General features: G+C 41.4%; 1 protein-coding gene across 1 annotated transcript in view; it reads right to left on the bottom strand.

Moving 5' to 3' along the window:
• Window positions 1–12,149, bottom strand: part of LOC140485955 (cilia- and flagella-associated protein 44) — a 226,664-nt gene that overhangs the window by 61,602 nt on the left and 152,913 nt on the right. Inside the window, exons 21-23 of the mRNA XM_072584397.1 lie at window positions 11,976–12,138; window positions 9,773–9,903; window positions 3,166–3,356 (exon numbers count right to left, since the gene is read on the bottom strand). Coding sequence (XP_072440498.1) covers window positions 3,166–3,356; window positions 9,773–9,903; window positions 11,976–12,138 — 485 coding nt within the window. The remainder of the gene's footprint in view (window positions 1–3,165; window positions 3,357–9,772; window positions 9,904–11,975; window positions 12,139–12,149) is intronic.

The raw sequence follows: 12,149 nt of genomic DNA, 5'->3' as shown, positions 1-12,149 counted from the left end.
TTGATCCTCATATATGCACCCTCAAATTTCTGTGACCATATGCATGTCCAGCAGTCTCTTAAATGTCCCCAATGACCTTGCTTCCATAACTGCTGCTGGCAACACATTCCATGCTCTTACAACTCTCTGTGTAAAGAACCCGCCTCTGACATCCCCTCTATACTTTCCTCCAACCAGCTTAAAACTATGACCCCTCGTGTTAGTCATTTCTGCCCTGGGAAATAGTCTCTGGCTATCGACTCTATCTATAACTCTCATTATCTTGTATACCTCAATTAGGTCCCCTCTCCTCCTCCTTTTCTCCAATGAAAAAAGTCTGAGCTCAGTCAACCTATCTTCATAAGATAAGCCCTCCAGTCCAGGCAGCATCCTGGTAAACCTCCTCTGAACCCTCTCCAAAGCATCCACATCTTTCCTACAATAGGGCGACCAGAACTGGACGCAGTATTCCAAGTGCGGTCGAACCAAAGTTTTATAGAGTTGCAACAAGATCTCATGACTCTTAAACTCAATCCCCCTGTTAATGAAAGCCAAAACACCATATGCTTTCTTAACAACCCTGTCCACTTGGGTGGCCATTTTAAGGGATCTATGTACCTGCACACCAAGATCCCTCTGTTCCTCCACACTGCCAAGAATCTTATCCTTAATCCTGTACTCAGCTTTCAAATTCGACCTTCCAAAATGCATCACCTCGCATTTATCCAGGTTGAACTCCATCTGCCACCTCTCAGCCCATCTCTGCATCCTGTCAATATCCCGCTGCAGCCTACAACAGCCCTCTATACTGTCAACGACACCTCCAACCTTTGTGTCGTCTGCAAACTTGCTGACCCATCCTTCAATCCCCTCATCCAAGTCATTAATAAAAATTACAAACAGTAGCGGCCCAAGGACAGATCCCCGTGGAACACCACTTACTACTGACTTCCAGGCAGAATATTTTCCTTCTACTACCACTCACTGTCTTCTGTTGGCCAGCCAGTTCTGTATCCAGACAGCTAAGTTCCCCTGTATCCCATTCCTCCTGACCTTATGAATGAGCCTACCATGGGGAACCTTATCAAATGCCTTGCTGAAGTCCATATACACCACATCCACAGCTCGACCCTCATCAACCTTTCTAGTCACATCCTCAAAGAACTCGATAAAGTTTGTGAGGCATGACCTGCCCCTCACAAAGCTGTGTTGACTGCATTTAATCAAGCCATGCTCTTCCAGATGGTCATAAATCCTAGCCCTCAGAATCCTTTCTAACACCTTGCAGACGACAGACGTGAGACTTACTGGTCTGTAATTGCCAGGGATTTCCCTATTTCCTTTCTTGAAGAGAGGAATTACATTTGCCTCTCTCCAGTCCTCAGGTACGACTCCAGTGGAGAGCGAGGATGTAAAGATCTTCGCAAGTGGCGAAGAAATTGCATTTCTCGTTTCCCAAAGCAGCCGAGGACAAATCTGGTCTGGGCCTGGCGACTTGTCAATCTTAATGTTTGACAAAATTTTCAGCACATCAGCTTCCTCTATCTCTATCCATTCCAGCATGCACACCTGCTCTTCAAAGGTTTCATTCACTACAAAGTTTGTTTCTTTCATAAAGACATAAGCAAAAAACTCATTTAGGGCTTCCCCTACCTCCTCAGACTCCACACACAAGTTCCCTGTGCTTTCCCTGATTGGCCCTACTCTTTCTTTCACCATTCTCTTATTCCTCACATAAGTGTAAAATGCCTTTGTGTTCTCCCTAATCCATTCTGCCAAGCCTTTCTCGTGCCCCTCCTGGCTCTCCTCAGACCATTTTTGAGCTCCTTCCTCACCTGCCTGTAATTCTCAAGAGCTGAGCTTGACCCTAGCTTCCTCCACCTTATGTAAGCTACCTTCTTCCTTTTGACGAGAAGCTCCACCGCTCTCGTCATCCAAGATTCCTTTATCTTACCCCTTCTTGCCTGTCTCAGAGGGACATATTTATTCATCACTCGCAACAACTGTTCCTTAAACAGTCTCCACATGTCTATAGTGCCTTTACCATGGAACAATTGCTCCCAGTCCATGCTTCCTAACTCATGTCTAATCGCATCATAGTTCCCTCTTCCCCAATTAAATATCCTCCCATTTTGCCTGATCCTCTCCTTCTCCATAGCTATGTAGAATGTGAGGCAGTTGTGGTCACTATCACCAAAATGCTCCCTCACCACAAGATCTGATACCTGCCCCGGCTCGTTTCCGAGCACCAAGTCTAGAATGGCCTCTCCCCTCGTCGGCCTGTCAACGTACTGAGTTAGGAAACCCTCCTGAACACACCTTACAAAAACAGCTCCATTCAAATCTTCTGCTAGAAGGAGGTTCCAATCAATATTGGGAAAGTTAAAGTCACCCATTACAACTACGCCCACACTTTTCCAAAATCTGCCGACCTATGCTTTCTTCAATCTCCCTGCTGCTATTGAGGGGCCTGTAGTAAACCCCCAACGAGGTGACTGGTCCCTTGCTGTTCCTAATTTCCACCTATACTGACTAGGTAGGCAGATCTTCCTCGACAATGGAAGTTTCTGTAGCTGTGATACCCTCTCTGATTAATAGTGCTACACCCCTTCCACTTTTTCCCCCTTCCCTATTCTTTTTAAATGCTCTATACCCTGGAACATCCAGCAACCGTTCCTGTCTCTGTTATGGCCACAATATCATAGCACCAGGTAATCTGGGCCCATCAAGATGGAGAATTGGAAGAAGTTGCAACCTTTGTTTCCTAACAAAAAGGTTGCTGCAGAAAAGAAACCACACTAACCAAAGCAAATCAATGCCACATTAACTACAAAGTTAGAAGTCTTCAAAAACAGCACATTGATACTGGAATCAGGTTTGGAACATAAATGTTCTGTAAATGATAGATTAGCTTCACTTAAACAAGGCTTAGGTAGCATGATTAATCTTGATGGGAAAGGGAGTTGAAAGAAGAAGCAGGAGAAAACAAAGAAGCAGAAACCAAAGGATTGAGGATACGTGAAAAGAAAAACCAGAAGCAGATTTGAATAATTTGTATCTAAACATACCAAGTGTTGCGATTAAAACTAGTTAGCAAATTGCTGTGGTGTATGATATAACTCATTAAGGCCATTGTTTCAATTTAAGTAGAATAGGGTCACTGAACATTTCTTGAAAAGAGATTACCTGTTGTTTTGCTTTCCTTAAAAAGGTTCTCTTTGCTTTTCTGGTCAACCTGTATCAGGCTCTTCCTCAACATGTCAATCTTCAACTGGTGATACTTTTCAGACAAGGATGTTACTCGGTAGGTTGATACCTTATGGTCACTTTCAAAGCAATGCACAACGATCAAGTCAAACTCCACTGCATTTCGAAATCTGTGGGAATACCAACAGCTAATTTGGCATTATTTCTTAAAATTGAGGCATCTCACTGTCTTTTACTAAATATGTCATAGGGTCATACAGCATGGAAACAGATTCTTCATTCCAACTCGACCATGCTGACCAGGTTTCCCAAACTAAATTAGCCACACTTTCCTACGTTTGGCTCATATTCCCATATGTCTTTCCTATTCATGTACCTTTCCAAGTGCTTTTTAAATGTTGTAACTGTACCTGTTCCTCTAGCAGTTCATTCCACGTAAGACCCACCCTCTATGTGAAACAGTTGCCCCTCAGATCCCTCTTAAATCTTACTCCTCTCACCTTAAAATTATGTCCCTTAGTTTTGAACTTCCCTACCCTGTGGAAAACACCTTTGTTATTCACCTTACCTATGCCCCACATAGTCTTACAAAGGACACCCCTTAACCTCCTATGCTCCAGGTGAAACCGTCCCACCCTATCCAGCCTCTCCTTACAACTCAAACCCTCCATACCCAGTAGTATTCATCTAAGTCTTCCCTGCATGCTTTCCAATTTAATAATATCCTTCCCATAGCAGAGCAACCAGAACTGTACTCCAAAGGTGGCCTCACTAATGTCCTGTACAGCTGCAACATGATGATCCAATTCCTATATTCAGTGTCCTGACCAATGAAGGCAAGCATGTCAAACGTCTCCTTCATCACCCCGTCTACCTATGACGTCATTTTCAATAAACTATGCATCTGAACCCTTAGGTGTTGTTGAGCTCTCTGTGTGTAACTCCTGCCCTTGTTCGTCTTACCAACATGCAGCACCTCGCATTTATCTAAATTAAACTCCATCTGACACTCCTTAGCCATTTGGTACAATTGGTTAAGATCCTGTTGTACTCTTAGATAATCTTCTTTACTGTCCACCATACCACCAATTCTAATGTCATAAAGTCATAGAGATGTACAGCACGGAAACAGACCCTTCGGTCCAACTTGTCCATACCGACCAGATATCCCAACCCAATCTAGTCCCACCTGCCAGCACCTCGCCCATATCCCTCCAAACCCTTCCTTTTCATATACCCATCCAAATGCCTTTTAAATGTTGCAACTGTACCAACCTCCACCACTTCCTCTGGCAGCTCATTCCATACCCGTACCATCCTGTGTGTGAAAACGTTGCCCCTTAGGTCTCTTTTATATCTTTCCCCTCTCACCATAAACCTATGCCCTCTAGCTCTGGACTCACCCACCCCAGGGAAAAGACTTTGCCTATTTATCCTATCCATGTCTCTCATGATTGTATAAACCTCTATGAGATCACCCCTCAGCCTCTGACTCTCCAGGGAAAACAGCCCCAGCCTATTCAGCCTCTCCCTATAGCTCAAATACTCCAACCCTGGCAAAATCCTTGTAAATCTTTTCTGAACCGTTTTAAGTTTCACAACACCTTTTCAATAAGAAGGAGACCAGAATTGCACGCAATATCCCAACAGTGGCCTAACCAATGTCCTGTATAGCCGCAACATGACCTCCCGATTCCTGTACTCAATACTCTGACCAATAAAGGAAAGCAAACCAAACGCCTTCTTCGCTATTTGATAAGGGTTGATTTCTGGTAATCATATGATATTGTCTAATGATAATTCTTGTCAAGCACATGACTCCAATCTCTATGCAGAATAAAGAAAGCCCCTGTGAAAGACAGGATTGGCCTTTCAAAATGACATCCCTGGAACAAATCAGGAGCTAATAACAAGGAATTCCACAAACCTACTAAACATGCTTCCTATATTAGACAAAAGTAAGGACTGCAGATACTGGAGATCAGAGTCTAGATTAGAGTGGTGCTGGAAAAGCACAGCAGGTTAGGCAGTATCCGAGTAGGAAAATCTACGTTTCGGGCAAAAGCCCTTCATCAGGATCAGCACCACTCTAATCTAGACTCATGCTTCCTACATTGTCATCCAAATCATTTATATAAAGTAATGTTTACATGCAAGACTTGGCTTCCTGTCATCATGTCTTTGTCACATTTTTCATCATGTTTTTCCATCAGAACACTACCTCTTTTGGACTGTGTGAAGCAGTCCAACAAGTAGAGGAGAGATAAGGGTGGTCATAGCACAACCTTCCTGTGACCATGATTGATCTGTCAGAGAAGAAGCCACAGTCAAATGTGAGCCAAGATTTCCCTTGAATTCCATGTATAAGTGATGGAGCAGAGGCTGCCACAGTTCTGACCGGTGATAGATGACTGTGAAGGAGAAAGTGATTAGCTGATGATTCTGGACAGAACTTGGGTGGCACGGTGGCTCAGTGGCTAATACTGCTGCCTCACAGCGCCAGGGACCCGGGTTTGATTCCAGACTCAGGCGACTGTCTGTGTGGAGTTTGCACATTCTCCATGTGTCTGCGTGGAATTTCTCCAAGTGCTTCAGTTTCCTTCCACAGTCTAAAAATGTCCAGGCTAGGTGGATTAGCCATGGAAAATACAGGATTACAGGGATAAGGTAAGGGGTGGGTGTGGTGGGATGCTCTTTGGGGGTCATTGTGGATTCGATGACCCAAATGGCCTGCTTCCACTTTGTAGGGATTCTGTGAATCGCTGATTCTTGAAAGGAGTAGGAGAACAGTGCCCATCAACCTAATTCACATTGCTGTATGTGCAACCTATATGTAAATTGAATGCTAAATTGACCAGTATTACAGAAGCTGTAATATTTCAAATGGAATTAGTTGGATGTGAATACTCTGCCACATTCTGAGATGTTAAGAGCAGTATATAATGCAAGTTTGTTCTTTTTCTTACTCAAGTACTGTTATTAAAATGTTACCAAATTCTGTAAAATACCACTGCTATGTACTGTTACTGCAACACACATAAACAGGAGCAGCCTACCTAGTCATTCAAGCTTGGTCCAACATACAATGAAATCACTTGTCAACTGTTACTTATCTCCATAAACACATCTTTGACCCATATCCTGAATACCATTATAGAAATCATTGTCACTCTCTAAATAAAGTTCCAATCACTATTTGTGCACAGAATATAATTCTGAAAGGTTTTCTCTGGAAAGCTTTGAGCAGTTAATCAATTGTCGATAAACTATTTTGATACTAATTTTTATTTTATTGCCAATCTGAAGATTTGCAAGAAGAAGCACAGGATAGTTCTTGGTTGTGATCGAAGATGTGGGTTGCACAGGCTGTCCTGAAGGAACAAGGGAAACTGGATCAGGAGTAGAGTATTCAGCCTTTTGAGCTTGCTCTGCCATTCAGCTAGATCATGGCTGATCTTCTACTCAACTCCAGTTTTCCACTCTATCCCCAAAAGTCTTGGTATCATAAAGCAACATCGTAAGTTACCATTTCATACATCAAAAAACTTTACATTTTAATGTGGAAGCAAAATACTACAAGTTACCTTTAATGCAGCTACTTTTTAAGAAATCTCACAGACAATCAAATACTTAAATAAGTATTTAGAGTCAGAGAGTCTGACAGCACAGAGACAGGCACTTTGGCCCAAGCTGGTTGACAAAAATGTCCATTCACTCTAACCCCATTTCTCTGCACCTGGCCCCTATCCTTCTAAACCTTTTCTATCCATTTATTTGTCCAAATGCTTTTAAATGTTGTTAATGTACCCACCTCAACCACTTCCACTGGCAGGTCATTCCATGTGTGCATCATCCTCTGTGTAAAAAAACAAAAGTTGTCCCTCAGGTTCCCTTTCATTCTTCCCCTCTAACCTTAAACTGATGCCCTCTAGGCCTCAATTCACAACCCTGGGAAAAATAATGAGTGTATTCACCCGATCCATGCCTCTCATGATCTTATACACTTCTATAAGATACCCCGTCAGTCTCCTATGCTCTCAAGAGAAAAGTCCTAGCTTGTCTGATCTCTCCCACTGAATCCTGGCAACATCCTTGTAAACTTCTTGTGCACTCTTGCCAGTTTAATAACATCCTTCCTATAGCAAGGTGACCAAAAGTGAACACATAACTCCAAGTGCGACCACACCCACATCCTGTACAACTGCAACATAACTTCTCAACTTCTATACTCAATGCCCTGACTGATGAAGTCCACTGTACCAAAAATCTTCTTCACTGCCCTGTCTACCTGTGACTCCACTTTAGAGAACCGTGCCCCTGAATTCTAAGGTCTCTCTGTTCCACTACACTCCTTAAGACCTACCATTTACAATGAAACTCCGATCTTGATTTGACTTTCCAAAACGCAAGACCTCACACTTACTTATATTAAACTCCATTTGCCATTTCTCAGGCCACCTCCCCAGCTGATTAAGATCCTGCTGCAATTTCTGACAACCTTCCTCACTATCTACAATACCGCCTATTTTACTGTATTCTGCAAACTTAATCATGCCTTGTACATTCTCATCCAAGTCATTGATATAGATAACAAACATCAATGGACCCAGCACTGACCCCTAAACTTTATTAAGATCCCTCAAGTAAGCAATTATAAGCCTGAAAACCAACTTGACCATTACCCAAATAATCATGAAATCTGGCCAGGATTTCAACCAATGGTAAGATTAGAAACCTGATGAAGGGCTTTTGCCCAAAACGTCGGTTTTCCTGCTCCTCGGATACTGTCTGACCTGCTGTGCTTTTCCAGCACCACTCTAATCTTGGCTCTGATCGCCAGCATCTGCAGTCCTCACCTTTGTCTTTCAATCAATAGTAGTCTGTCTCTGAAAGTTTCCAGTGTTCAGTCTTTCTACAGCATTATTCTTCAAAATTCTGCCATTGCGTTGTTCTAGTGTTGGGTTCTTATACAGTTTTCTATGTTTCAAGTTTGTAGTATGGCATTGTTCCCCAAAATTGATTATACTTTTGGAGACTTCAAGTCTGCAGCTTGCCTTCTTATCCAAAATAGCTCCTTTCTTCCTTGTTACATTCGGGGTTAGCTATGTGTTTAAAACACAGCATTTACCTGCAATTAACCCCTTTACTTCAGAACATTACTTCTGCGTATTTGCCATGAGTCAGCAGATTATCAAAAAAGTGTTATCTCCCCACTTCCAGAAAACAGTTTATGTACCTTCTTCGAAAGGATGGTCAATTCACATGTTGTTGTAACCCCTTTTTATAAAAGTTTCTCATTGTTCCATTCATCTCAAGAAACAGTTTATCCCAAAAAGAATTATTGCTGCTTTTTTTCAACCTATGTGTAACAGTTTATCTTTGTTAATGTTTCCAAACCATGAAATTATTAAAATTCTATAGTCTACATTGTCACATAGTCATTGTGATAGCAGGACGAGGAGCTCAAGTTAAGATCAAACCATACATCAACATTGCAAAAGCATGGTTCAGCTGAATTTGGGGCTACGCTCAGTTGTAAAGGTGAGGAGTTTGTGGTGGGACTGAAGACTGAAGTTGGTATTCCACTCAAAATATTTTCTTAGCAGTGATCCTGGAGACCATGCACTCAGTAAATATCTCAGCGTTGATCTCTGGGACACTCCATTCAATAAAGATCACTAACACCAATCCCGGAGACATTCCACTCAATACATTAGCACAGAATTATTATGGTGCAGAAGGAGGCCATTTAGCCTATCATGTCTGCACCGAGCATTTTAATTTAGTGTCTTTTCCCATAACCTTGCACACTGTTTCTCTTTAAATAATCATCTAGCGCCCTCATGATTGCCTTAATTGAACTTGCCTTCACCATACATTCAAGTAGTGCTTGGGCCCTAAATGCCTGCTGTGTGAAAAAGATTTTCTTGGCTTACATTTCTTCTTTTGGAAAACACATTAAATCGGTGCTCGCTGGATCTTGATCATTTACAGGTTCTCCCTTTATTCCTTTCATAATTTTGAAATCATTGTCACATCTCCTCCAACACCAAATACTAAGAAACTCCATGTAGTACACTCTTGGCACTGATTTCTGGAACACTCAGCATACCTTCCAGCACCACACTCTTGACTCATACCTCCTTAACACTGATCCCTGGGTTTGTCACTCAGCGCACCTCTCTCAGCACCAATTGTTGGAGTTTATCTGTACACCACTGATCCCTAGGACATTGCATTCAATGGAAGATTCACTGCAGCAACTCACCAATGGCACTTGCGTCAGCATCTTCCAAACCATGACCTCTCCCATCTAGTACAAGAACAGCAGATACATAGAACAGCACCTCCAGCAAATTTCCCTCCAAACCAAATGGGCAGGATCTTCTGTGGTGGTCCTTCCTTCCTCCTGTGAGACTTTCTCCTTCCTCCTGTGAGACTTTCTCCTTCCTGCCTCCTCTTCTTCATGTTGCTGAGCAAGCAGTACTGCAACTACAGGCCCATACCTATTATAGGCATGTTAATTCCTCCCATATGGTAACGTCATGAACATTTTTAAAATTAATGTTCATATTCAATACATTACCTAGCTTGAAGCTTTTGAAGGCCAATGTGATACTTTTCCTGTTCCCATGCCATTTCTTTATAAACTAACTCAATCCGATCAGTAATTTGTTTTTCAACCTCTTCTCGAATCTGCCGATCCAGCTCAAAATCCTAATAGAAGTAAGTGTGACAAATGACAGCATTAAATGCAAATGGGAACATAGGAACATACATTGAATCAGGCAAAATTGGGAAGATGAACTGCTGACTGACAAATTTTATGTGGATAGATGGAAGGTCATGAAGCTAAGGAAGTCAATTGAAAATGTGGATATAAACTTTATGGTTCCAAGATTCAAGACAATTTTAGAGGTACTGAGTGTGAGCCTTTGCTCAGTGATTATTCTTCTGCCTCAAGGTCTGAAGATTGTGTTCAAGCCCATTCAAACAGCTGAGTTTGTAGCCGAGGTTTAGTGTATTACCAGTGGAGTGTTATTTTTGATGAGATATCTATCGGTTTTAATGATGTTGTAATGATGCCATTCTTTTAGCAAGGTTATGCTGTCCTTGGTTTTTTTTTCAGAAAGGTTGTAAAAGCAGCGATTCCAAAAAGTCCAGGTTTTAAGGGTTTTAGGGTCAGTTTGATCATAGCTAACAGATACTGTCTCAATGAAAAAGGCTTTCTAGTTTCAAAAAAACACTTGTACAATGAAAGCAGGGTGGCCAGTTCTCCTAGCTCAGCTTTTCTCTGGTTTGGTTTGGTTTTAGCAGTCTGGCTGTTCACTGAAAGCAAGCAGTCAGTTTCAGGCTGCTGATCCAAGAAATAGCTACATGGAAGAAGATGTTCCATGCTGAATCTCTCTGCCATCTCTCGCTCTCCAGTAGGACCCCGGTGTTTGAAATCACCTTTTTTGTCAAGGGGTGTTTATGGGGATTGTTGCAGGAATTTAGAACAGCATCATTAAGTTGGGATAATCTGTTGGATTTTCAGATAGTGTTATTCTTTATTCTGTTCTCTTTAGTTTATGTTTCATTCCATCATCTTGCAAATAAATTCTGTTTTGTTTCAAACAAAGTGATTGGGACAGCTGCAACACTCCTGGAATATCCTGCTTAAAACAACCAGTAAAGTTCGGGTTCGGGCTACTTTTTTGAAATGATTTGAGGGGGTCTGGTCTGGTCTATAATAATGTGAAAGATTTGATTTGATTCATTGTTGTCACATGTACCTAAGTACAGTGAAAAGCTTTTTATTTGCTTGCAGTGCAAGCAGATCATAATATATAAGGACATTCAGATCACAGATGTTCAGACAGAGTGAGGCATATAAGATTATGGCTGTACAGGAGGTGCGCAAAAGAAAGATCAATCATCGGATTTTTGAATGAAGTGCAGGAAGTTATACTGGTATCACAATTAACAGCCGTTCCTCAGTAAATAACCATAGTGAATAACAAAAAGACTGGTCAAACATTTCTCTTTATCATTTGTACTTGGATTGCAGACAGTACAGATTCAGTTGCTTTTATTTTAAACTTTTGTTCCTCTGAATCAGTGCAAGTAGGCCACCAGTTTGATTGTTGTAGGGTTAATGCAGCCCAGAACATAATTCCATATTCATGCTGTGATTGATTCTAATGGAACCAACTTTACTTTCTTCCTTCCAATATGTCCTGAAAATGCTATAACTTGGAATATAAACTTTCTGCTCCTATCCAATCTTAGTCCCAATATCATATCCTTGTGACCTATGCCATGCTGCAAAGTTTCACTCTACTTCTTTCAGGTTTTAAATATTGAGCAATTATAGTAAGTACACAGTGATTGTAAATTAAACTAATAACTCAATTCCAGTGCAAACTGATTCTCAACTTCAGAATCAGTTGATGAATTACTGTACTGAAAATGAATGTGGACCAGAATTACTGAAGAAAAACTGAACCTGCCACTTCCTGGGGTTATTGGTATTCCTCCAAATGGTGAATGCAATTTAACCATGCCTGGTTCTTGTTAATTTCTTTCATGGGACTCATTAAATTGATGCTGTCTTTGATGTGCACAGTTACAACACAAAGCACTCAGTTTGTCAATGAATTTCCACTCCTGGGTGTGTCAGCCAACCAGCAAAACGTGCAATGCAGTTAATACAAAAATATTTCTGGGAAAGAAATCATTGCTATTTCAAGCCGGTGATGTTATTGGTTAACCAAAAGTTAAATAATAAACAAACAATTAAAATCTACCTCTTTGTTGAGCTGAACATGCTCAGGTAGTTCCACATTTTTTATTTGAAGTTCTCTAAACTCATCTCGCAGGTCATGCAATTCCAATCTTTTCTTTGCTTTCTTTTCCTCTGCCAACTTCATAATCTGATCCATCTCTGCTTTCTTTTTAGCAATTTCAAGGCTAAATGTGAT

Source organism: Chiloscyllium punctatum, chromosome 15 (assembly GCF_047496795.1).
Source record: "Chiloscyllium punctatum isolate Juve2018m chromosome 15, sChiPun1.3, whole genome shotgun sequence".
Lineage (NCBI taxonomy): Eukaryota > Metazoa > Chordata > Chondrichthyes > Orectolobiformes > Hemiscylliidae > Chiloscyllium > Chiloscyllium punctatum.
Note: the sequence above shows the minus strand (reverse complement) of the source record. Positions and strands in the feature narration are given on the sequence as shown.